The 26,809-nt window shown below is 41.1% G+C and overlaps 3 protein-coding genes across 3 annotated transcripts in view; 2 read left to right on the top strand and 1 right to left on the bottom strand.

Annotated features, from left to right (window-relative positions):
- The window catches only part of GPN1 (GPN-loop GTPase 1), a 26,206-nt gene extending 4,195 nt beyond the window's left edge, over positions 1 to 22,011 (bottom strand). The window contains exons 1-11 of the mRNA XM_043983379.1: positions 21,732 to 22,011; positions 21,489 to 21,582; positions 15,405 to 15,444; positions 14,806 to 14,872; positions 12,946 to 12,983; positions 9,198 to 9,276; positions 8,505 to 8,599; positions 7,361 to 7,406; positions 4,288 to 4,434; positions 1,317 to 1,399; positions 544 to 583 (exon numbers count right to left, since the gene is read on the bottom strand). Coding sequence (XP_043839314.1) covers positions 544 to 583; positions 1,317 to 1,399; positions 4,288 to 4,434; positions 7,361 to 7,406; positions 8,505 to 8,599; positions 9,198 to 9,276; positions 12,946 to 12,983; positions 14,806 to 14,872; positions 15,405 to 15,444; positions 21,489 to 21,582; positions 21,732 to 21,872 — 870 coding nt within the window. The 5' untranslated portion in view covers positions 21,873 to 22,011. The remainder of the gene's footprint in view (positions 1 to 543; positions 584 to 1,316; positions 1,400 to 4,287; positions 4,435 to 7,360; positions 7,407 to 8,504; positions 8,600 to 9,197; positions 9,277 to 12,945; positions 12,984 to 14,805; positions 14,873 to 15,404; positions 15,445 to 21,488; positions 21,583 to 21,731) is intronic.
- Positions 10,839 to 12,211, top strand: LOC122740744 (myeloid leukemia factor 2-like). Its single transcript, XM_043983380.1, has one exon. It carries the CDS (start codon positions 11,001 to 11,003, stop codon positions 11,745 to 11,747), a length of 747 nt encoding a protein of 248 aa, XP_043839315.1. The 5' UTR covers positions 10,839 to 11,000; the 3' UTR covers positions 11,748 to 12,211.
- CCDC121 (coiled-coil domain containing 121) lies at positions 21,882 to 26,809 on the top strand. The gene is made up of 2 exons (XM_043983378.1): positions 21,882 to 22,857; positions 24,319 to 26,809. The coding sequence occupies exons 1-2, from the start codon at positions 21,917 to 21,919 to the stop codon at positions 25,301 to 25,303; spliced, it is 1,926 nt and encodes a 641-aa protein (XP_043839313.1). The 5' UTR covers positions 21,882 to 21,916; the 3' UTR covers positions 25,304 to 26,809.

Genomic DNA, 26,809 nt, shown 5'->3' with positions numbered 1-26,809 from the left:
TAGAGATATATAGATATAACCTATATCAGATTACCTGCTGTCTAGGGGAGGGGAGGGAGGGAGAAAAATCTGAAATTGTAAAGCTTGTATAAACAAAAGTTGAGAACTATCTTTACATGTAATGGGAAAAATAAAATACCTTATATGTAAAATTAAAAAAAATTTTTTTTAAATGTAATAAAGAAACACAATTTTCAAATGGGAATTGAAGAAATCTGAATTTGAGGTGGTGTGATAGAAAGAAGAGAAGAGCTGGCTGTGGAACCACAGACCAGGAGTGGCTCCATGACCCCAGCCAGGAAAACCTATCAACCTCTCAGTGAAATCAATAGACACTTTGACTATATCCCATAGCCTGGCTGGGAAGAAACTTAAGATGACACTTAACTGTGAGCTCTTATTATTTCTGCGTGAAGAAGAGCTACGACAAGATGGTGAACATACAGATTTAAATGAAAAGGCAGTGGCAGAGTGCCTTGAAATTCATGAAAAGGAGCCTGTGACCTTTGGGGCACTTAGAGAACAGCCAGTTGCCTTTCTTACCAGTGTTTTCTTCAGACGCTCATATTCAGGGCGATATTCCCTAGAAAAAGAAAAATTTTTAAATGCCTTGACTCAACGGTAACCTGTCCTAGGCCAACTAGGTAGTACTCCCATCGCCAAAGGGAAGACACCCTCAAGTACCTGTGGCTGTAGTTAAATAAAGGGATCTGTCTAAACCTAAGGCTACTGAATCCCAATGGGTCAGTGAGACACCAGGACAAATGAACAAAGCTCCAAAGTGACTAACCTGCCCACAAAACTAGGAAGCATAAATAATTCATGTCTAAAAGATTTAGACATAGTTGGAGAGGTGAACATTGAGTGGAAGCTTAAGGTGAGAAAAGGATGTCTACTGGGTTCAGAAATCTTGACATGGAACTGTGATGCACCTGTACAGTAATTAGCAAGTTGGATGAGATCAAAAGTCCTTGTCTAAGGAATCAACAGTATGCCTGATAACTGTACCTAACCAAAGATGAAGATCAGTGCCAGTGAGGTCAGAAGCTAACACACACATACACATTGAGGAGAGGGGGCACTGGGGGAAGAGGAACAATGTATGGAAAAGAGCTTTTCTGTGGAGTAAACATTTATGGGTTGTTGATTACTTCCTTCTGTAAAAGGTCAAATGTCCCCCAGTAAATGGAGTGAGGGTGGGGAAGGATACATGTGTGGAATATAAATCAAATGCATAAATGGAGAAAACCTGAATGCCTGGCCTAAAAAAACACCTCCCTCCTTCCAGGAGTGCAGCTATCAGTGGTACTTCTTACCTTTCATATTCTTCTGTGGCACTGGTGACTTGCACAAAGAGTTCTTCTAAGCCTGTGCCCAGGACAGCAGACACCCCCACCACCTGCCAAAAGCACCCCAGAATCCTATAAGTAAATCACTGAAAACCTTGGCTTTAAAAACTGTATCTTCTAATTTTGAAAGACTTAACTGATCAACAAAACGAGCAACCATGATTCCAGAAGACTGATTATGAAACACTGTTCCCCTCCTGACAAGTGATAGTCTCAGTGTGCAGGAGACACACATCACCAATATGAAAATTTGTTTTGTTTGATATGCATATTTGTTACAAGGACTTTGTTTTTATTTTTTCCGGTGTGAGTATGGGCTAAATGGGAGGGAAAAAAATAAATGCTTCATAATTTTTAAAAATTACAAATGAAAAAAAATCTCTATGTTCTGTTTCATTCAAATAGTTTTTTGTTCATTTGTCTATTTTATTTTGTGGGGCAGTGAGGGTTAAGTGACTTGCCCAGGGTCACACAGCTATTAAGTGTCAAGTGTCTGAAGCTGGATTTGAACTCAAGTCCTTCTGCGAACCTCATCCACTGCACCACCTAGCTGCACCCCCCCCCAATTTGTTTATTTTTTGTTTTAGTGTTCAAGGGAAAGAGGGTTTGGTCCCTTTAAAAAGCCACAAGCAGTAAGGTTTTAAAAAACCCACATACACAGCAAAAGCACACAGCAGTTTGGCAAAAAGGCATTTCTAGGAATACAGAAATGAGAGAATAAAAAAGAAAGCAATTAGGAGTGAACAGTAGCATGCTAGTCCTTTTCTACTTTAACATCACTTCCTTTCACAAACCTACTATTGTAACCTACCAAATGCACTCCTCTGTACTCTCTGCCTTATGAATGTTGCTACTGCCATCCTTTCACCCAACATCTCTGCCTATAAACAGATCCATTCTTCTAAGCCCAAGGGACATACATACAACTGCCTCAATCAGGTTGTACTGATGCCCTTCCCACCCCCAGCCCACCAGAAAGTAACCACTTTCTTCTCTAAATTCTAATAGTACTCTGCTCTGTTCCTCTTTCATAGCACTGTACATATCTAGATTTTATGCTCTTTGACAGTAGGACCTATATCGTAGTCATTGTATTTCCCCCAGGTGCTTCTTCATTGCCTTGTGCTTGCAGGTACTCAATCATATTTGTAGAAAAAAAAAATAATATCTGTCCAAGCAATGTAATTTAAATTATTAATGCATTCAACATTTATCACCGTAGGAGGCACTGCATTAAACAATGGTGACCCCAAAATAAAAAACAACCTAATTCTTACTATGACTCAACAGGGATTTGTGTTGCCAAGAAAATATAAATAGGGAAATGAAATTCTTCTCTCCCACGACAGAGAAGGATAAAAACAATGGATCTAGCTGATCAAAGGTTAAAATGTTTTTAACATAGTTTTCAATGAATGAAAAAACAAGTTGCATGCTTTATTTCTCTCTTCTTTGTCCTCGAGAGAAGAGAAAGCAAGAAAGGAGCAATGTTGGAAAGTGGAATTTAAAAGTTGCAGAAAACCTGGAATATCATATTGATCTCTCTGCCTGAGGTCTCTCTCTCTCTCCCTTTTCATCCTTCACATAAAATCACTACACCAAGGTGATTTTAGTGCAGGTCTAACCATATGATTCCCTACTCAAATTCCATTGGGGAAAAGGAGGAAGGGAAAGGAAAGGAAGAGAACAACTATTAAATACATGTCTACTATGTGCCAGGCACTGTACTAAGAGTTTTAAAGACATTATTTCATTTGATCTTCACAGCAACCCTGGGAGATATTATTATGCCCATTTCACAGCTGAGGAAACTAAGGCAGACAGAGGTTAAATGAGTTGAACAGGGTCAAACAGCTAGAAAATGTCTGAGGCCAGAAGTAAACTCAAGTCTTCCTGCCTTTAGACCCAGTGTTCTATCTAAGCCACCTAACTCCCCCTGATTACCTAATTACATAGCTCTCTATTACCTCTAAGATCAAATAAGCCCTTCAATAACTTGGTTCCAATTTACCCTTCCAGTCTTATTACACATTATTCCTCTTCCCAAGTTCTATGGTCCAAACTGGCCTACTTATTATTCCTCATACAGGATGCTACATCTCCTAACTGTGTCTCTTCAATAGCTGTCCCCACACCTGGAATGCATTTCCACATCACCTCTGACTCTCAGAATCTCTACTAGACCCTTGAGTACTCCAATATTCAACTCAAGCACTACATCTGTATAAAGATTTTCCTGAATCCTCCAGCTGCTAGTGTCTTTCCCTTTTAAAAAAGCACCTTGAATATATTTTGTATTTTTTTCCTTTACATACTTATGTTGCCTCCCTGAGATAACCTAAGCTTCTTAAGGGTAGGCCCTGTTTCACTTTTGTCTATCTTCATTGAGCTTAATAATCTATGTTTATTTATTGATTGATCAGGATGGCTATTTCAAAGGCCAAAGAAGCATTTCAAACTTTTATCCTGCTACTGTCAGTGGGTTGGTTACTAAGATAAAATCCAGGGTAACATTCTGGGTACAAAGTTTAAGTGTTCCTTGAAGTAGGATGGGAAGCCAAGGTTTAGTTAAGCAGCTGACAAAAACATTTGAGTGTATAGCCAGCATTATGTTTTTATTCCTTTAAATTTTGTTCTTAATTGTATATCATATTCTTATGTTTCCTACTGTAAAATGTTAAATAATTTGTGCACTCATTTTAAGGGTTTTTTTTTTTCATTTTAAGTTTTATTTAACAGAACATAGGCAAGAATTTAGCTTACAACTCAACTTTTTTTGAAGTTATCTATGCCTACTTACTCGACCTATTCAATCAAAGAAAACAGTAGAACCACTAAAGCTTTTGCTCTCTTCTGCCCAAGACTTAAACCAAAGTTGGTCTGTTACTGATAATCCCAGTCATTTCAAAGATGAAAGAGAATAGAGGTGAAAACTTACCCTGAGTGAACTATAAAACTCATCCAACACCAGACTCATAGAACGAGTCAGATTACTGACATATGTAGTTTCTTGATTTAAGGCATCTTGGAAGGTCTCAAAATCCTGCATCCATTCCACTGCAAAGCTGTGATCAATGATGTCAGTCTGCGCTGGACAGAAAAACAGAATGAGTTTCAGAATTGAGGACGTTGTTCACATAATAGGTAAATGGAAAATGACAAGAACAAAAAGTAATGGGTCACATGAGCACAAAAGCAAAGCTATATTATTTAAGGAAATGAAAATCCTATACCTAAATATGATAAGCATTAGGCTGAAAAAAGTTTACCAGGGAATTACACTGTTACCAATTCAAACTCAGCATATGTAAAACCAAGCTCAACAGCTGCTGTTGAAAGATTTTGCCTGACTTCCATATTTCTTCCAGGAAACCAGGCAAGAGAATATTGAATCATTGCTGACTTCTCCATTGCCTTTTCTCAGATGTTCAGCCACAAGTTACTGTGAATTTTCCTTCTGAATATTTCAAATCTATCCCTCGTCCATTTTCATGACCACCACCTTAATTAAGTCTAGGCCCTTAAGCTAACAGAATAGCTTGTAATTGTTTACCCTACCTCCTGTCTCTCTACTCCTCTAATCCATCCTGGGTGGACAGACCCAAAATATTATTTTAATATAGGTTTTATTTATGTCTTTTGTATTTACAGCACAATCATTTCTGGAAACCTGCCTTTTTACACCTCAGACTGAGCTTTCTCTTATTTAAAAATAGAAAAGAAAAACACCAGACCCCTGTCTCTCTGGCATGAGAAGAGATCTATAAACATGTACTTTTTTTTTTTTTTTAGTGAGGCAATTGGGGTTAAGTGACTTGCCCAGGGTCACACAGCTAGTAAGTGTTAAATGTCTGAGGCCGGATTTGAACTCAGATACTCCGGACTCCAGGGCCAGTGCTCTATCCACTTCGCCATCTAGCTGCCCCATAACATGTACTTTTAAAAACTGGTATAACCAATTACTTCATCCACCTTACTGGGCTGGGTAGACCTCCTAAAACCCCCTTCCCCCACTCATTCTGGAAAGAGTAATCCTATCAATACCCCAGTTCCTGCTGATGTTCTGGTATCTTGATGATTCCCCTGGCCACCATTCCTTCATATCTTTGGTCTTCCCCTATTTAAATGAAAGCTCCTTGAGGGCAGGGACTGTCTTGCTCCTTGTTTTTGTAGTCCTCAAATTCAGCACAGTGCCTGGCACATGGCAAGTGCTTAATAAATTCTTTTGTGTTCATTCACATCACCTCCCTGCTCAAAAACCTACAAAGGTTTTTTACTTTATGCTTAATGACTTTTTGGGGGGGGAGGGCAGGGCAATGAGGGTTCAGTGACTTGCCCAGGGTCATACAGCTGGTGTCAAGTGTCTGAGGCCGCATTTGAACTCGGGTCCTCCTGAATCCAGGGCCAGTGCTTTATCCACTGTGCCACCTGGATGCCCCCATGCTCAGTGACTTTTTATCTTTTTTTTGTTTGTTTTTTGAGGTGTTCAGTGACTTTTAACGGCCCCTGCTTCCTGCAGGATCAAGTGCAAACATTTCCCTGACATTCAAGGACCTTCCTAAATGGCATCAAAGCAACTCCTACTATTCCTTTATATGAAACTTCCAAATGAGACATACTAGTCTACTTACTGTCAACATAAAGTCCTTTGCATTCCTGGTTCCTTACCATAGCTCCTTCTAGGTAGAATGAAAGAATGTACTTTCTTCTTATATCACAATCATCCCTTAACATAATTTTAATCTCACCTCTTCTGTCAACATAGTTCTCATAGGTAACAGGATCTTGATAAATGTTTGCTGAACTGAAGATGTCCCCAAATAATCCAAGATAAAATGAGCTCTTGCTTCTCCTGAGTATTTACTGTATACAAATATCATATATTTTGCCTCTAAAATTTTAATATTTTTTGGCCTCAATTAGAAGGTACAAAGCAGGGTAGGTCACAGACAGACACAAGAGAACCAACAATTTACCAATATAAATGCTAACATCCTCAGTTGCTAACATATATATTCCAGACCAGTAAACATTAGCAATTACTTTGGTTAGCAAGCCAACTTAAGGGTTGTTTTCCCCCCCTTTTTAAAAGTCATTAGCCCACAATGAACCATGCATACTCTTCTTTCCTCCTCCTGAACCCTTCCTACCAGATCAAGGGATGACCTAAACACAACATTACTGCACAACAATTTGTAGTTGCTGGACAAACATTTCCTATGTTCCTTTGGCAGCAGCAAATAAATTCTGGGTCCAAAGCTAAATAACTCCTCCCAGGTTACAAAGAAGAGTCCAATCTCTATGGTCAAGTAATCACTTGAGTCTCCCTATCTATCATCCCATTTCCTAACATGGGGGTATTCTACCACAAACAGTAGTTCTTCCTCCCTACTATGGCTATGATATGCTCTGTCCAGAGCAGCTTCTTCAGTCATCCTAGTGGTGGAGTGCTTAGACAGAATGATACTTTTTCTACAAAGAGAGATCTCATAGCTTATTCTCCTCTTCCAGCAAAGCAGAAGTCTGAATCTGCCTTCCCTCTTACCCACCTCTCACCTACAGCAATCCTCCTCATCTACCAAATCTCTCCACAATAAAAAAGCACTAAGAAAAGAAGACCATAATCACGACAGCTTAGACAATTAATATCATCATTAATTTTCTTTCTTTTTTTTCTTTGCGGGGCAATGAGGGTTCAGTGCCTTGCCCAGGGTCACACAGCTAATAAGTGTCAAGTGTCTGAGGCCGCATTTGAACTCAGGTCCTCCTGAATCCAGGGCCAGTGCTCTAACCACTGTGCCACCTAGCCACCCCCTATCATCATTAACTTTTACAGTGTGTTAGGACTTTAGAAATTGCCCAAGTCTTCTGCCAGATGAGGAGACTGAAACCCAAAGGGGTTAAATGATATGTCCCAAGGTCACAAAGACAGTAGAAGGATTAGATCCAGAGCCCACATCTACAACCCCTCAGTCCAGTGCCCAGTCCACATGATGCTGAAAGACACCCACCTTGTTCATGACCACAATGAAAGGCAACTTGGTTTTATACAGGATACTGAAAAAAAAGAATCAAGTGGTAAATAGCATCCAGGCAAAGTGAAGCATATAATCAGCATACAAGTTATCCTTAGTTCAGAATGATACACACACACCACTACCACCACCCCCAGGAGAAAAATTAACTCCCTCCCCTACAAAAACAATAAGAAAAAAACCAACTATGTACACTTGCAATATATTGGTAATGACAGATTTTAATGTTAATTTGCAACTGACTGCCAAGTTCCTAGTGACTGCTCACATCAAGAAGTTCTTTCATGTATCACATATCTGCTAGAATGACCAATGTTAACTACAGAGGACAGATGATTTAATATTCTTTCCTCCTCTTGGCAGAAGTGGTCAACTATGGGTGCAGAATGCTGCATTTAAACAACCAACAAGCATTTATCAAGGACATACTATATCCCCTTCATTGTCGGATGCAGCTGCTAGGTTTTCTAGTTTTGACTAATGTTTTTTCTTGTGACAGACAGGTGAAGATGAAAAGAGAAGCACCAGGGTACCAGTGTGGGGCAGGGCTCACTGGGAAGGGGATATGGCATAAAAAAAGAAGACATCGATCATTTTTTGAAACTCCACTCCTCCTAGTAAAAAAGTTTCTATGTCAACCTGTTTGACTTGCTACATACCGATATTAAAAGGGAAAATGATAGTCCTAAGAGCTTATGTATGCCCCCAAACACCAATTCTCTTGATATTTAACATTCATCCTGGTCCCTGCCTTCCCTTTTCTAAGGTTTCTACTTGCATTTAGTCAAAGCAGTGCTGTGCCGTGTTGCCACTGGCCACTCTTAGCTTTCAAATTCATCTGTTGCGTGAAAGCATAACAGCCACCCTAAGACCCAAAGGGTGCATGTGCTTTGACTTCTATTCCACTCAACGGAGTGAAGCTGTACAGAAGGTCCTTGTTCACATTCCCCTATGATTAGCATATTGGGGCCCTACCCTTTTAGACAATTACCAAGTTGGGGAGCTCAACCAGGGGAAATACCAGGGACAAGAATTCAACACAAACATTCTTAAAATTAACAAGGGGATTAAAATGGAAGGGTGTGTGCGGTGCTGGGCCCTGCCTTCCAGGGAGCCTTACCTGCATGCATACAACATGTTGGACATGAAGGTAACAGGGTTGGTGCTTCTAGACGTATCCATCACATAAATGACAATTGTTGGAAATGAGGAAGCCTGAAGAAACAAGGTGAGCCATATCTTTGTCAGAGGGACAATTGCTTGAACCCAAATCACTCTGCTACCTTCCCAAGCAAAAGATGTCTTGCTCTTGTTCCCATTCTTAAAAGTGACACGGGGCAGCTAGGTGGCGCAGTGGATAGAGCACCGGCCCTGGAGTCAGGAGTACCTGAGTTCAAATCTGGCCTTAGACACTTAACACTTACTAGCTGTGTGACCCTGGGCAAGTCATTTAACCCCAATTGCCTCACTAAAAAAAAAAAAAAGTGACAGGCTAGGGATCTGAAACTCAGCTCAGGTGCCACCTCTTCCTTGAAGCCGTCCTTGATATCCGCCCCCCCCCCCCCCCAAGGGTTTAGTAATCTTCCCTTTTCAAAATCCTTTTTACCAACTTATCTATGCATATGCTCTATCCCACCCTTCTCCCAAATTTGAGGGCAGGGACTCTTGTTTTTGTGTCTTCCTTGTTTATTTAGTACATGTCTGGCACATTCAGGAGGATAATTTTTGTTAAAATGAAATGAAAACAGGAGTTTATCACTCTGATCACTCCCCAGTAGTGACCTCTCAGTCACAGGGTACAAAAAAGACTCACCAGGGCTTCAGTGATAATTGTACCAGAAGCTGACCAAGTGAAAACCTCAATCTGTCCAGGTGTATCAATCAAGACATACCTGTTTTAAGGACAAATAAATAGTTTTACAACTAAATAATAAAATACTCTGGGTGAGGGATTTACAACAGCCACTGTACAGAAAACTAAAAATACTAAGTTATCACATCACACACAACACAACTCCTAAAATCTGAAACCTGGAAATTTAACCCTAGCACCAAAGCTCCATATATGTCTTTGTCTTCCTATTAGATTACAGATGAATAACCCCAACTGCACTTCACTAAGGACACAAAAACATGGTCACTCTTGTGTCTATAATTGGACAAAGATATTAATGTGAAAGCTTCTAAATAGAACAGATTCTTTCACAAATCTAAAAGATATTTCAAGGATATTACAAGACTCTTCAAAAGGAACACACACACACACACACACACACACACACACACACACACACACACACACACACACACACACACCAGAGTTAACATCCTCGAACCTGTTAAACTCCAAATGGTCAGAAAAGCAGGACTAAGATTTAGAAATAACTTTATAACCAGGTTTTAGTTTACGGCTTATAGCAAATGTGAACAGTTCTTTATTTTTTTAATTTCTTTATTTTTTTAGTGAGGCAATTGGGGTTAAGTGACTTGCCCAGGGTCACACAGCTAGTAAGAGTTAAGTGTCTGAGGCCGGATTTGACCTCAGGTACTCCTGACTCCAGGGCCAGTGCTCTATCCACTGCGCTATCTAGCTGCCCCTGAACAGTTCTTTAAACCAGAGGTGGTAAACTCCCAGGCTACTACAAAGCTCCCAGCAGAGAAATACAATAAAATATAGATAATGTTAATTTGTGGTCTGCTAAGCCAATGTTTCATTTCTATTTAAGTTTTACACCCTTGTTTAGACCACCAATAAGCCACTATCCAGTAGATAATACTAAATAAAAAGATTATATAAAACTTTCACTGTTACCTTTCTGAGCAAAATTGTCACCCAGAAAATAATAAAATTAGCATTCTCTCTCTGAGCTATGTGAAGGATTTTTTTGGTTTTTTGTTGTTGTTTTTAGGGCAGTGAGGGTTAAGTGACTTGCCCAGGGTCACACAGCTAATGTCAAGTGCCTGAGGTTGGATTTGAACTCAGGTCCTCCTGTATCCCAGGCACTGTGCCACCTAGCTGCCCCCATGTGAAGTTTTAAAATATAAATTTAGGTGGAAAGGATGGCTAAGAAAAGACAGATGAGAAAAAAGGACAGTGGCAATGGTGCTCAGAAAGCAGAAAGGGCAGGCTTCCCAAGAGAAGACAAAGAGGCAAATGACTTAAGCCAGGCAAAATTCACACTCTTAGACTCTCTTCTCATCAATGACAAAGAGACTCTCTTAAAGAACTTAAAAATTATTTGAGGATATTCAATTGAACAGTTTATTGCACATGGATTTATGTAGCTCCCTGACTGTTCATTTCTATTTGTTTCATATGTATAACTCTTATCTGCCTTAAAAGAGAAGGCAGGGGTAGCAACAGCGGCAAGGGGAGGAGGAGGAAGAGGAGGAGAAGGGAAGGAAGGAAGGAAGGAAGGAAGGAAAGAAGGAAAGATCATCTGGCCTGGCCACTCGCCTCAGTGCCCCGGGCCCAGCCGAGCAGCCAGCCGGGGCCGCGACTCCGCGGGCCTACGCCACGCACGGGATCAGGTCCGGCCGGATGGGCGCCTGAGCTTTGGGCCCCTTGGCGCCCTGGATTGGGGCCTGTTCAGAGCTCCCAGAAGCTGAGAGCAGGATGTTCCGGTTCATGAGGGACGGAGAGCCTGAGGATCCCATGTTCCTCATGGACCCTTTTGCTATTCACCGACAACATATGAGCAGGATGCTGTCAGGGGGCTTTGGCTACAGCCCTTTCCTTAGCATCACAGATGGGAGCATGCCAGGGGCTCGACCTGCTAGTCGAAGGATGCAGGCTGGGGCTGTCTCACCTTTTGGGTTGCTGGGAATGACAGGTGGCTTCATGGACATGTTTGGGATGATGAATGATATGATCGGGAATGTGGAGCACATGACAACTGGAGCCAACTGTCAGACCTTTTCATCCTCCACTGTCATCTCTTACTCCAACCTGGGTGATGGCGCTCCCAAAGTCTACCAAGAAACATCTGAGATGCGCTCAGCACCAGGTGGGATCCGGGAGACAAGAAGAACAGTGAGGGACTCTGACAGTGGGCTAGAGCAGATGTCCATTGGGCATCATATCCGAGACAGGGCACACATCCTCCAGCGTTCTCGAAATCACCAAACTGGGGACCAGGAAGAACGGCAGGACTACATCAATTTGGATGAGAGTGATGCGGAAGCGTTTGACAATGAGTGGAGGAGAGAGACATCCCGATACCGGCCACAGCGCCCCCTGGAATTTCATCGGCATGAGGCTGCTGGGGCGGGTGGGGGTAGAAGGGCAGAGGGACCCCCTCGGCTGGCTATACAGGGCCCTGAGGATTCCCCCTCCCGACAGTCAAGACGCTATGACTGGTGAGGACCCCACCCACCCACCCAGGTCCTCTCATAAGTGTTGGTGGGAAAGGGATCACAGGTAAGGGATGAAGTCCCTCAGTCATTCCTCTGGCATTTGGAGGAAACCCACTTGTTCCTAATATTTTAGATTATGAGAGTGGGATAAAGAACCTCTTAGAGCCTGTTTTGGTGACACAGGTCTCAGCTGGTCTAGGAAAGGAAAGAAATTCTCCTAACTTGGAGAATTGACCACAACCACCAAGACCCTCATCATCCCGGCTTCTGTTTTTCCCCTTTCTATATGACAAGCTTTCTCTCCCTCTACCCTCTAGGTACAGGCTGTGAGGGGCAGAGGAATCACCCCTTGGAATAACTCCCTTTCCCCAGTTTAATATTAAATAGAGGTGAGCTGGCCCCTTCAAGCTTAGGGAGCCTTAGGGGGAGCCCCCTTTACTGCTTTCACTATTCTCCTGCCCCCTTTCTCAATCTCGCTCTCCCATAGTGAATTTACTGACTTTTTTTCTTTCTGTTGTTCCCTGTTCTCTTGATTTTTTTCTCCTCTCTAACCCCCAATAAGTACAAGGTCCCTTAGGATAAGTTCCAGGGGCAAAATTCTCCGTTTTCCCCTCAAAGGTCTTTCAGTGGCCACTGGACCCTTTCTCACCTCCACCTAGAAGTCCCATGTTTGGGGCTATGCCCTCTCCCTATTGGCTGAGTAAGGGGTGGGTATTGGGTCCTCTTCCCTCTTGTCTTCTAATCCTATGCCCCCAAGCGCCCATGCACATGTGTGTATACACACATACACACTAAGTCTCTGCGTCCTCCTGCCCTTTGTGTGTGTGTGTGTGTGTGTGTGTGTGTGTGTGTGTGTGTGTATGTAACTTGTAACTTTATGAAATAAAGGGGAATGGAAAAGACAAAAAAAAAAAAAAAAAGAGAAGGCAGGAACCAAACCATATCTTTCTTTTATATGTTCCACATTGCTCAGTACAGGGAGTATATATATGTATTAGGTACTATGTATAAAGGGTAATCAAAAAATACTTGTTGGGGCAGCTAGGTGGCGCAGTGGATAGAGCACCAGCCCTGGAGTCAGGAGTACCTGAGTTCAAATCCAGCCTCAGACACTTAACACTTACTAGCTGTGTGACCCTGGGCAAGTCACTTAACCCCAACTGCCTCACTTTAAAAAAAATACCTGTTGATTTAAAGTTACTCACTGGGACATGTTCTGGGACTTCTCAATAAACTTCATGACCTAAAAGGAAAGAGAAACGTTTCTTGAAGATCTTTGGGACATGTATGGATCAAAGACCCTCCCATGACAGCAGCAGCACACAAGAAGACTCCAAGTTGGAAAGTACATGATTAATTTCAGGGTGCTATGTACCCCAGACACTTCTCCCATTTCATAGCCTCCTATTCTCATAATAAATCATACACAGAAGCAACTGACTTTGAAAAAAAATAACACTCTCAGATATATAAAATGGTTTCTATATGCTATCTCATTTGGCCCTCATGACGAACCTATAAGGTAGACACTGGCATTATTACCCTCATTTTAAAGAATTCTGAGTCTCAAAAGGTGAAATGACTTACCCATAGTCACACAACTGGTACTGAAGACAGGACTTGAAGCTAGGTCTAACACCTAGCTCAGAGCTCTTTTTTTTCTGTACCACATTCCCCAAGATCAATATAAATTTATTTATAATAATAATCTATAAATAAATAAAAACAGCCAAAATTTATATACCACTTGAAGATTTGCAGTGATTTGCACATGTTAGTCATCTGATACTTCCAACTACTTTTGTGAGCTAGGAAATGTTACCATTTTACAGATGAGGAAACTGAGGTTGAGAAAGGTTAACTTAACAGAATCACACAGCTAGTATGTGTCTAAGGTAGAATTTCAACTCAGGTCCAGTGCTTTAAATACCATGCTACTGTGAGGTAGCACCATAGTAGGGGTACAATACAATCATCTGGGTTTAGAGCTGAGAAATCCAGATCATAAATCTCATCCATGACTGACTTTACCAATTCTATTACCAATCTGGAAAATAAAGTAAAAATCTCACTTACAAAAATGATAGACCTATTAATAGACTAGTGATTATAAAATTGTCATAATTTTCCATAGAAAGTGATATAAAATGGCTAAATGATGGAAAAAACATTACACTTTATATTAATAAACACTTATCCTACATCCACAATGTACCTACCAAGGAAAGATCAGAATGCAAGTCACTAACAGAACAGATATAGAACCCTGGACTTCTGGCTTTATGACTATAAATATTATTAAATGTGAAGTAATAGCAAGAATTGATGTTTCATACTTCATACTTTTGACTTTTTTCCAGTGTTTTCACACGCATAATCTCATTTTATCAACACAATAACCCTCATGAGGCATAAAGGACAGGTGTCATTATTATTATTATTATTATTATTATTATTATTATTTTACAGATGAGCAAACAAATAAAAGTTAAGTGACTTACCTAAGACTACATAGCTAGGGGGGCAGCTATGTGACGCAGTGGATAGAGCACCAGCCCTGGAGTCAGGAGGACCTGAGTTCAAATCTGGCCTCAGACACTTGACATTTACTAGTTGTGTGACCAAGTCACTTAACCCCAATTGCCTCAAACAAACAAACAAACAAAAGACTGCATAGCTAGAAAGAGGCAGAGGTGATTTCCTTACTCCTGAGTCCAAGGTTCTTTCTGCCCTACCATAGTAATCTTTCCTTGCAACTTTACTCAATTAGGGCATCCTAACTTAAAATAGCTTTTGTGCTGACATTTCCTACATTTATATTCAGATTTATGCAGGCCCTTTCCTCAAAAATGGTCAAACTCAGGGCAGCTAGGTGGCACAGTAGATAAAGTCCTGGATTCAGGAAGACCTGAGTTCAAATCTGATCTTAGACACTTGACACTTATTAGCTGTGTGACCCTGGGCAAGTCACTTAACCCTCATTGCCCCCCAACCTCCCAAATGGTCAAACTCAAGCAAATAAGATCCACAGTTTTATTGTACTACAGAAGAGGAGATATACATACCTGATCAAACCTGGTAGCAAAGAGATTAAGGGAGGTCACTATGCCACCATTGGGTCCGAGTCCATATCTATACACAAAGTTTAGGAATTCAAATGTTTACAAGCAATTTAATAGAGTACCTAGCATACCACAGACACAAACATCACTCTGACATTAATGTAACAGAGGTAGGCTTTGAAAAATTGCAAACCCAATACCAAATTAACACATAAAGAAAAAGCTAAACCTGTTTACAAAAGTTCAGAGACAATCAATGGTACAAGGTCTTTTTTCAGTCCTCATTTCATAAGAAAGGATAGGAGAAATAAAAGGACTTTTTCTAAAATCTTCCAAATTTTATAAGTTTATTTTATAATTTATTACAAATCTAGGTTTATGTCAAGGAGGTTGAAAATCAGTTAAAGATTTATAGATTAGCTATCTTTCACAGACCCACCCTCCATTTTTTGCCTTTAAAAAATTAGTTACGTCACTGTAATCACATATTTGAGCTAGTATTTGTCAGAAAGTATGAAGCGCACTGCAAAGTCTTCTAAATTTAAAAACATAGCCATAAAACAGGAGTTAGAAAGCACTATAGTAGATATGGAAAAGGATACTGTTTCATGACTTCCTTATACTTCACTGTGTCCCGAATATCTAAAAAAAAATAATAATAATCAGACCAACATTGAGACACATCAACCTTTTAGAATATCACCATTTTAGAGCATTATATCCGTGGTCTCAAAAATTTTGAGCAATGAAGTAATTACTATTTCCTCTTAAGTGAAGAATTTCTTCTTCCTTACCATCAAAATTTGTCCTTACTTTTATCTCCTATATGTTCCACATTAGGAAATAAGAATGTGGAAATAGAATGGGTAGAGGAACAGTGTTACATGAAGGAAGAACAGAAAGAGTAATTTCAGCCTATTAATCCCTACTGACATTATTTCCCCTTTCCCCCAGCAGATACTAGCAGTCAGACTTCTAAGCTATTCTAGACAATTTTCTCTTGGACCAATTTTTCATATTGGTTCTCCTTTGGTACAAAGGTATAACCATCAAAGTAGTTGATACAGTAAGTAACCTGGAAGCTCACAGGAGAGAAGAGAACTTCCAGTTACACAGCAGTGATGTTCCCATGGAATGATGGGCTGGAGTAGAATCAGGAAATGTACAAAATTTTTCTTTGGGGGCCATAATCAAAGATACCCCACCCAAATATGAACATGACACATAGAAATAAGTTACAAGTTTCCCACCTTCTCAACTACCTCTAATTAATGAAGTTATCAATTCAATTCAGCAAAAATTTATTTGATTTAGAATTTTTATTTTCCCAAATTACATGTAAAAATAAATTTTGACATCAGTTTTTTAAAACTTCATGTTCCAAATTCTCTTCCTCCCTCCCACCCCCCCCAAAAAAAAACTCAAGCAATTTCAACATAAGTTATACATGGGTAGTCATGCAAAACATTTCCACATTAGCCAGGCTGTGAAAGAAAACAGACAAAAACAAAACTTCAGATAAAGGAACTAACAAAATAAATTATGCTCCAATCTGTATTCAGATACTATCAGTTCTTTCTCTGTAGATGGATTGTATTTTTCATAAGTCCTTCAGAGTTGTCTTAGATCACTGCATTGCTGAAAATAACCAAGTCATTTACAGCATATCATCTTACAATATTGTTATTATTTTGTATACAGTACATTTCATTCTGCATCAGCTCATGTAGGTCTTTTCAGGTTTTTTTCTGATAGCATCCTGCTCATTATTTTTTTAATAGTAAACTACATTTATATGGTACTTTAAAAAGAGATTTCCTTACAATGAACCCATGAGGTTGATTATTGCAACAACAGTAATAGATAATATTTATATAGTACCTTATACCTAACAAAGAATTTTCTTCACAATAGCCCCGCAAAGTAAGTACCATAGTTTTTATCATCATCATCATCATCAGTTCTCATCTTCATCCAATCATCATCAATCCATCAATCAGTCCATCAATCATTCAATTAATCATTGTCACCATCATCTTACATTGCTCTTACCTTTGTTTCGAAGAAATTTTTTTAGTTACTATTGCTGTGTTTCCCTCCATCCTATTCCTTTCCCATGATATTTATATTTATATATATTTCTATCTTCTTTCACCCTATCCCTCCCTCACAAGTGTTTGGCTTCTGACTGCCCCCTCCCCCAATCAACAACAATTTATTAAATGTTTACTTAACAAAGGAAGGTACTATACCAATTACTGGGAATACAAAGATGATCTTGTTCTTAAGTGGTTATAATCTAAGGGGGTTAATACAGATACACACACGAACACAAGTATGACAACAAGTAAAATGTGGTAGGACAAAGGAAGGGTCTACACAAAGGACTTTAAGAAATACAAAGGAGATAAAACTTTCAGGTTGAGGGTGGGGAGAAGATCAGAGAATAGGGCAAGACTTCTTGAAGAAGGTAGCATATTAACTGGGCCATGGTGGTCAGTAAATAAATATTCATTAAGTACCTATGTGCCAGGCACTGTGCTAAGTGCTAAGAAAGAATGAATTCCTCATTCTAAATAGACTTTCCAACAGATATGCAATATACCTCCTCCCACAGCATGAGAGCTACATCCCACACAAAGTGGAAGAAGGGGTCTTCAAAACTCATTTAATTTCAAACTCCTGAACAGGAATCTCTTCCTCAAAATTCCTGATGAGTGAGTAGTCACACTACCTCCACCTACAGGGTCCCAAAACAGCCAATACCACTTCTGGACAAGATCTGATTGTTAGGTCATTTTTCCTTAAGGAACCTTAGAAGCTACCAAGTCCAATCCCCTCATTTAATAGAGGAAGAAACTGTCACACTGAGAGGTTACATGATTTTCTCATGGTCATACAGCTAAAAAGTACCCAAGACAAGACTGGAATCCAGAACTTTCTGACTCCAAGTCCAGTACCTTATCTACAATACCAAGTTGCCTATGGAGTATTAGAGGGAAAGCTATTTGTAAACCTTAACACAGTAGAACCTCCATTTTAAGGAAGTGTTCAGGATAACCATGTTCACTCCTTCACTCTTATCTAATTCTGACTCTCTAAAAGTTTTCTAGACCATACCCACTGCTTTTCTTTCCTTCTCACAACCCCAGCTCCTTTTTAAATATTGTCTTTCCACATTAGAATGTAAGCTCTATGTTGAATTGCTTGAGTTCTTGGGCAGGAAGATAGGAAGAGAATTTGGAATACAGTTTTAAAAAATTGATGTCAAAATTTGTATTCTACATGTAATTTGGGAAAATAAAATTCTAAATAATGAAATACAAAAAATTAAATAAAACCAGAATGTAAGCTCCTTGAGGGCAGGGACTATCCTTCTGCCTGTATTTGTATTCCTAGCACTTAGCACAGTACCTGGCACACAGATGTGACCCTGGGCAAGTCATTCAACTCCAATTGCCTTAAATATCCAGGGCCATCTCCAGTCATCCTGATATATATCTTGCCACTGAGCCCAGATGGCTCTGGAGGAGAGTGAGGTTGGTGACCCTGCACAGTCCTCCCTCACTTAAATCCAATTCACTGCAAGGCAAGACATCATCCTGATGTCATGGTCCTCTGAAATGAAGGACAAACAACAACAGCAATAAATACTTGCTTACTTGAACTGAATTATGTTAAGTAAAAAATTTATTTTTCTGAAACTTCCACTCATTGTTCTATGTTGGAGAGGCAGCCCAACATAATAGAAAGAACTTTAGACTTGAAGTAAAAAAGATCTAGGTTTGAACTAGCTTCTGATACTTCCTAGCTGTAACTCTGGGAGAGAATTTCTCTAAGCTTCATCATCTTTTACTATGTACACAGTACAAGGGGATCAAAGGATCACACAGAGCTGAAAGGGGGCTTAGGGACCATCAAGTTCAAACCCCTTATTTTACAGATGAAGGAACCAGGTTGTTAAGTGACCTGCCCAGGGTCAGACAACCATAAAGTATCTGAGACACAATTTGAACCCAAAACTTCATGATTCCAAGTCATTGCCTTATCCACTATACCACACTGCCTCTGGGGTATTGTTAAGGAAAGCTATTTGTCAACCATAACACACTAAATAAATCTGAGTTGTTAATCTTACCGACTTCTAAGGTCTAATATTTCTTTTTTGGGGGGAGAGGGGGGGGTGTTATTTTCCTTTTCCCTTCAAGTTTGTAATTAGATTTATTTTGTATTTTATTTCCCCCAGTTACATGTAAAAACAATCATTAACACTCATTTTTAAAACTTTGAGTTCCAGGGGCAGCTAGGTGGCACAGTGGATAGAGCACCAGCCCTGGATTCAGGAGTACCTGAGTTCAAATTCGGCCTCAGACACTTAACACTTACTAGCTGTGTGACCCTGGGCAAGTCACTTAATCCCAACTGCCTCACTAAAAAAAAAACAAAACAAAAACCTTTGAGTTCCAAATTCTCTCCCTCCCTCCTCACCTGCCCCACACTCACCCATGGAGAAGGCAATCAATTGGATATAGACTATATATATATATATATTCAGTTATGCAAAACATTTGCATATTAGTCATGCTGTGAAAGCAAACATTAAGATCTAATATTTCTTCCACATGATATACAGTTTCCCCCCTACATGCGCTTCCCCAAGCTAAATATCTCAAATGCCTCTAAATGACCCACATATGGCAAGTTGTCCAAAGTCCCCTCCTCATCCAGTTTGCCCTTCTCTGGATATACGCCAGTCTATCAATGATTTTCTCAAAAGGTGGCACTCAGCTGCCTACAATAGCCCAGCTGCAGTCTGAGCCATTCTAAGCAGAATCAACACAAATAATGAACGAGCCCTTCACTAAGCATTTATCATAGTAGTGCTTGAAAAAAATAACCTTAAGGCATGATCCTGCTTAAAAATTTATGAAGTTTTTCTGAATTAAAATATATATATAAATTAGTATAATTTATATTTTCAAGTACTTATGATCCCATTTTCACTTGGCTCTTATTTCATGAGGAATATTCTTTTTTTTTTTTTAAGTGAGGCAATTGGGGTTAAGTGACTTGCCCAGGGTCACATAGATAGTAAGGGTTCAGTGTCTGAGGCTGGATTTGAACTCAGGTACTCCTGACTCCAGGGCCTGTGCTCTATCCACTGTGCCACTTAGCTGCCCCGAGGAATATTCTTTTAAGAAACAGGTTAATTTTACTAGTCCACCTCTGGAAATAGGTTAAAAGCTGCTATGACCAGTGAATAGGTGGCAAAGAGTAAACTGGCACAGGCTACCTAATGAATGGAGAACACAGAACAATACAATAGAACCTAAATTCCTGAAGGACAGAGAATATTCCTTGTTTTGTATTCTAGGTACCTAGCCCAGGGATAAGAATAAAGAATGGGATTGGACCTGTGCTTTCATTGGAATAGAGAACTCTCAGATGTGGAAATTCCCAGTATAAGTGAGGGCTGGAACCTCTGCAACTACTTCAGAGTTGCCTGGAGGACAGAATTCCTAGTCCAGGCTAGCCCTCCATCCACTTAAACCACTTTTGAGTCTCCCCTAGCAAATCATTCACTTAACAAATGTTTGAGTAAATGAATCTTGAATAGAGAGAAGGAAACAATCTTTCAGCCCAAATCTTCAACAATGTAGCAACTAAAATTAGTGTTTCTGCTTAAAGACCCCCGCCCCAATTTATAGGCATCTTATGACCAAAGACAATATGATTTAAGGTTACCTGAAAGGGTCAGGAGTAAAACTATTGCTTGGGAATCAGGAAGCCCTAAAACACAACTAGCTTAAATGACACTAGCAGTCAACAATTTAGGATCACAGATTTAAAGCTGGAAGAGTAAGTCACTGTCTAGGAAAGATGACGGTTCTTAAGTGGGAACAATTAAACTGTGCAAAAATGGAATGGGGTGCTAAGGACAGGGGCAGATTCCTAATCACTGGCAGCCTTCATGAGGGACCTGGACTTAGTGACTATTTGTCTGAGATGTGATAGTTGCCACTCAAGCTTCCCATATAGATTGAATACTGAATGAATGAGGTAGTTGTCAGATGTTAGTTGATTGCACGATTGAAAGATTAGATCAATCAAGCAAGCATAACGAATTTTCGCCCATAAAACTAAACAGTATTTGCCCTCAAGGTGCTAGACTGTCTCTTAGAAGAGTTTGAGTCTCTCAGAATAACTCAGTCTACTGTTGAGTTAAATATCTTCGCCAGTTTCAAATTTACCCCATACAGAGACTCTTTGGTACATAATATTTTCCCACGCAGTCTCCCCCCACCCCCGCTTAGATGGAGAGTTCCCTTTGATTAGGAGTTTTTCTCTTTTTTTGAAATGTCTTTTACCTTTTTTTTCTTGTATCCCCAGCACTTAGCACATGCCTGGCACACAGTAGGTACTTAAATACTTATGAACTGACTGTTGGAGAGCGGGACTTTGTCACTTCATTTTCCCAAATCTTGGCAAATAACGTCATAACATCGCCAGCTGAGCAAACAAGGCAGCCGGACAGGACGGAGAGAGGAAGGGGCGGCGCAGGGTTGGGACGCGGAAGCTGTATGAAAGTGGTCGAGCTGCCCAGAGCTCACAGGCACACAGCTTCTTTGGCCTCTCAAAGCAATGGGGCACCTCTACACTTCCGACCCGCGCTCGCGGCGACTCACCGATGTTGGCTGGGAAGGGGACCTCGTGCACAGCAGGGTCCAGATTGATCACGTAAGGCGGCGAGCTCAGTCCGTGAAGGTATCCCGTGAGCCTCTGCGGGAGAGAACGGGAGACAAGGCGAAGGTGAAGAGTACGGCAAAGGTGAAGGTGGTTTCGCCATCCCACCACCGCGACCCCGATCCAACCCCAGCTCAAACTCCTCCAGCAAGAGCCTCACCCCAACTCTCGCTCCCGCGCCCCACCTGTACGAAAGTCGTCTTCCCAGACCCCGCCATCCCCAGCACCAGGAGACACACTGGAGGCCGAGGCCGAGGCTGGGGCCGGGGCCGGGGCCGGGGGCCCTCCGGAGTCTCCGGAGTCGCAGCTCCCACAGAAGATTCCATCTTCCCACAGAGTAAGGCAGCGCCTGCGCAAGGCGACGCCGGAAATGACTTTAATGAGACCAAGTCGCGTTCAGACAGGGAGCAGGCAGAGCGAGGCGGGATCAGAGCTTCCGGCAGGTCGGGACGCAGGGCCAGGGACCCAGGAGGAGGCGGGGCCAAGGGCAGAACCTGCACTGGAATTTGAGAGTAGCGTGGAGTCGGAGGCGGAGCCAAGGGCAGAACCTTCGCGGAGATTTGAGAATGGCGTAGAATCGGAGGCGGGGCCAAGGGCGAGGCCAGCACGGGGATTTAAGAGTAGAGCAGGAGAGAAGGCGGGGCTAAGGGCGGAGCCTGCGCTGGGATTTGAGAGTAGAGTAGAATCGGAGGCGGGGGCAGAGGAGGGGGAGGAGCTTCCACAGGGACCTAAGATTGGGGTGGAATTCGAGACGGAATCTTATAGCCTGGGTTCCATTCCTGGTCGCAGGACTAGTCTTAAAGAAGTTTTTAGACGCGAGTGTAACAACGATATCTCTGAACAGAAGCAAAAAGACAGCACAGGTGAAGAGGTGGAGGGGAAACTGGGTTACAAAAATGGAGAAAAGTTGGGCTCGACCCAATTGGGAAAAGACTGGGAATTGGACGAGAGTACAAAGTCCTCTAAAGAAGAGAGTGATGACACCCTGAGCAGCTCCGAGAGCGTGACTGCCACAGTCAGGAAAGAATTGGGCAAAGGCGAGTATTGCGTCCTCTGTACAGTGCCCAAGACCCCAGACCAGGACAAGAGTTCTCAGTACTCCGGCCCCGAGAATGCTCAAAAGTGCGGAAGGGATGGGGCTCCTCCTATAGGGCTGTACCTCGATACTTGTTGGTTGCCCAGAAGTGTCAACAGGGAGGAATTGATGAGACTCTATCTTCCACGTGGATTTCCTTCCCTGGCCTCCACCCCCGCCACCACTATACACAATGTCCAGCACTTTTGGGACCAGCATTTGAGTACCCGTAACAGGTGAGCTCAAAAAGGGTCGGGGGGTTGAGGGGGGCGGGGGGGGGACAAAATGGGAAACCTCTCTCCAAGGTGGGAAAGGGTCAGCTAGCAAGAGATGGCAACGGGTAAACAGATAAGAAGATTCTCCCAACTTTTTGCCTAGTTCTTTTTCTACTTCTGACAGAGCATCTGCCTCAGGTAAGGTGTTGGAAGGGACCTCAGATACTTTTTTTTTTTTTAAGTAAGGCAATTGGGGTTAAGTGACTTGCCCAGGGTCACACAGCTAGTAAGTGTTAAGTGTCTGAAGCCGGATTTGAACCCAGGTACTCCTGACTCCAGGGCCGGTGCTCTATCCACTGCGCCACCTAGCTGCCCCTTCTCAGAGACTCTCTAATGCAACCCACACGAAACAAAAATCTCCTCTACAACATGCCCAAATAATAGGCTTTGTTAGAGGACTTAGAGAGTGGGAATCCTCCAATCAATCAACAAACATTTATTAAACACCTACCAGGCACTGCGCTAGGATCTAGGAACACAAATGCAAATATAACAATCTTTCAAAGAGCTCATAGTCTGATAGGGGAGACAATTACATATATAAGTCCATGCCTTACGAATAGTTCTAATTGTTATGAAATAGTTACTTGGATCCAGTTAAATATGCTTCTCTGCAACTTCCCCTCCTTGCTCTTGGTTCTAAGCTGAACAAATCTAACTTCTCTTTACTGTGACAGCCCTTCATACTTGGAAAGCTATCAAGTATCCCTCGCCATCAAATATTCTGTTCTCCAGGCTAAATATCTTCAGTTCCTTCAACTGATTCTCATTTGGCATGGACATCTCTGCCTTCTATTTTTGTTATTGTCCCATCCATCCCAATCAGTGATCCCTTTTTTTAATCCTCTTTTTCTAAATAAGGTTTTAAAAACTTTTTTGTCCTTAAATTTCCTTGTCAACTTCAGAACATCCTGAATTATACCATTACTGACTCTTTTCATACAGTATCATGGTATACTTGTGTATACCTCTTCTGTAATCTCCCGTACCTCCTTGGGTTTTAGCTATGCTTAGAGGCCAAAAGCTGTGATAAATCCAAGCTGGAAAGAGTAGTTTGGTTGGGCAATATTGTCATCCAAAGACCAGCCTAGCTAAAATCAAAAAGCTTCAATTACCTAGAAGTTGGCCACCAAAAGACTCATAAAACAATTTACAAAGGCACATTAGGAGTTGCAAGGTCAATAAAGGGAGAACACACAATGAAACCATATATCTTTGAACAGCTTACATTGTCCTCTGAATTTTTGAGAGTTGCTTAGGAGGAGAGAAAGAATAAGGTTTGTGGTTTGAGACAACAATAAAGGATAACACACTTAAGTGTCATGTAAGATATGATAGTGACATCAGGATAATAATAGCTCACAAATAATAATGAAGGTGTAATGGACAAATAAATAATGTTTCTGGCTGCTTTTCCATCAGGTTTCCTCAGAGTCCCAAAATGACATGGCAGAATCTGAATCGTAATGTTACTTTCCTAATGGGCAGCAAAAGGCTACAGCAGTTGTTAAAGTCACAGGAGGAGTTGGAGAAAAAGGTGCAGAAAGAGTTGGCCATAAAGGGACAGGTAGAACAGGAAATGATCCAGCTGAATGGGGAACTGATGCAAACACGAGCCCTTAGGAAGCAGCTCGTAGAAGATCATTGCCACATGCAAGCTGAAATCCAACCATTCTTAGTTGACAGCCATATCCTGATGGGATATGTACCCGATCCAACAAAGAAGAAAAAACAGGTAGCACCAATTAAGGTATGGGATCAACAGACACAACAGCTGGAACAGATGCAGTGGCAACAGCAGGAGCTAGTCTCCAGTTATGAGTCCCATACGTTATTGCTCCGGGAAGAGCTGCTGCGACAGGAAGAGATCCAAGCCCAACTGAAAAAGAAGATTCAAGCATTAAATGCCAGAAGGACAGTACAGATTACCCAGCAGGAGCATATTGAATCACTGCAAAAGGCCAAACCAAGAGTCCAGAAGGAAGCAGAAGCACAACTTCGTAGGGCACAAGGTGATCTTGTTAAAGAGTGGAGAGCACTGAAGCATCAGCTGTCTGATGTAGAGCTGTTGCTGGGGAGAAGTATGATGGGAAAGCACAACCATGTCCTGGAGCATGCAGCAGATAAATCTATCCTTAGTTTCACCTGGCAACTGCAACGTGAGAATGAACAATTGCATAAGGAAATGGTGCAGCTCGTTCAAGAAGCTCAACAGCTAGAGGCCCAGCGGAGTAGGCTTAGAAAGCAGAAGCAACAACTGCAACTAGAGCAGTGTTGCCTGGAGAGCATCAAACAAGGGAGGCAGCGTCAACTACTAAACGCTATTCCCTGCCAGAAAGGACAAAGTAATCTAAAGACTACACTGGCCCCTCTCCCAGGTACCAAACCGAGGATGAATTCATCCTAGTTAGTGAGAATAGTATATGCCCACCTAAGCCAATATTGTTAGCTGCTATACAAAGCAACACAGGTGATTCCTACCCTCTAGGATCTCGTAATTTAAAATGGGAAAAAATTGAAACGAATATAAAATAGCAGGCTATCAGTCAAACAATAGGAAGGGGGATAAAACAACACAACAGTAGAAAAGTCCATATTTTAAAACCCCTTTTTGTAAAATCTTTGTTGAAAATAACATGATAATAGTTCATTGAAATTATTAGTAGAGTTAAGGTCACTTAGCACTTCCTTTGTAGTACTATTTAATATTTAATTCCTGGAGTTACCTATACCTCCCTCACTCACCTCATCCTCTGATGATACAACAGGACCTTCCTGAAATCTTCCAGCATCTCAACACTGAACTCACCAGCCTTCCCTGGCTGCTTACCAGACACTCCCTACAGCGGATCAGAAAAGGAGCAAGTCAAGCTATGGGTGTTCATGTTTTCTTTTAGCCTCCATGTTATCATTCTTCAAAGGATAAACTTTTTTGATGGCAACCATTTATGTTGACTCCACAGTGCAAGTGTAGACATTCTAAAATCTCAGGTTAGCAAATACAGGTAGGTCTCCACCTGTCATTTCTAATTTTCGTTGACTTGGTCTTTATACCCATTTGTTTGAACCATTCCAACACAGAGGGAAGTACAGGTCTCAGTCAAAATGCTTGTTAGCAGATCTGAGACTTAGGGGTGGGGGAAAGAGATGTTAAACTTGTGTGCCAAAGACCTAGTTAATTGCCTTTTTGCTTTTGGTTTGTCTTGGTGTTCCAATGAAGCATGAAGTACTTTTGTAAAAATGTCAAAAGTGGGCCCCATGGTAGTGAAGGACAAGAAAGTGACCTAAAAGAATTTCCTATTTCAAAGGTAGCATTGTTTTGATTTGATACTAAGTAGCTTATGTTTAGCTTTGAATTTAACTGTGATAGTAGATGAAAAGATATGTAAAGATTAGTCTTTTTAACAAAGCTTTGCAGTGAAAGAAAATTATCATCACTGTAGCATCCTAGTCAGTGGAACGATTGAGGATACCTATTCTACAGGAACATTTGAGACAAGCTGTTTTGAGTTCAGACTCTCTCGGACAACTTTTGAGAGAAAAGCACCATCCAAATCATCCCTGACTCTCCACCCTTCTGAATTCCAAAGTTATTATAAGATCAATTTATTGGTATAGAATTTTATTTTCACATGTCATATGTACATTTATAATGTATTGGAGTCCTCATCTAGCTGTTTTAGGATATATTCCCATCTTTTAGGACTAGAAACATAGTTTGTTTTGATATTTCAGATTATTGTGGTTTTATAGTAGTTATTTGTTCATAATATTTTCAATCACATGTATTGTATACTTGATGGTTTGCTCAGGATCAGAACCTTCATTATTCAAAGGAGAAAATGAAATCCTTTTTATGATGTGGTTTTCAGAAGTGCATCATCAGAAGGGCACAGATAGCAAAAGCCCAATA

This window comes from Dromiciops gliroides, chromosome 2, assembly GCF_019393635.1.
Source record: "Dromiciops gliroides isolate mDroGli1 chromosome 2, mDroGli1.pri, whole genome shotgun sequence".
Taxonomy (NCBI): Eukaryota; Metazoa; Chordata; class Mammalia; order Microbiotheria; family Microbiotheriidae; genus Dromiciops; species Dromiciops gliroides.
Note: the sequence above shows the minus strand (reverse complement) of the source record. Positions and strands in the feature narration are given on the sequence as shown.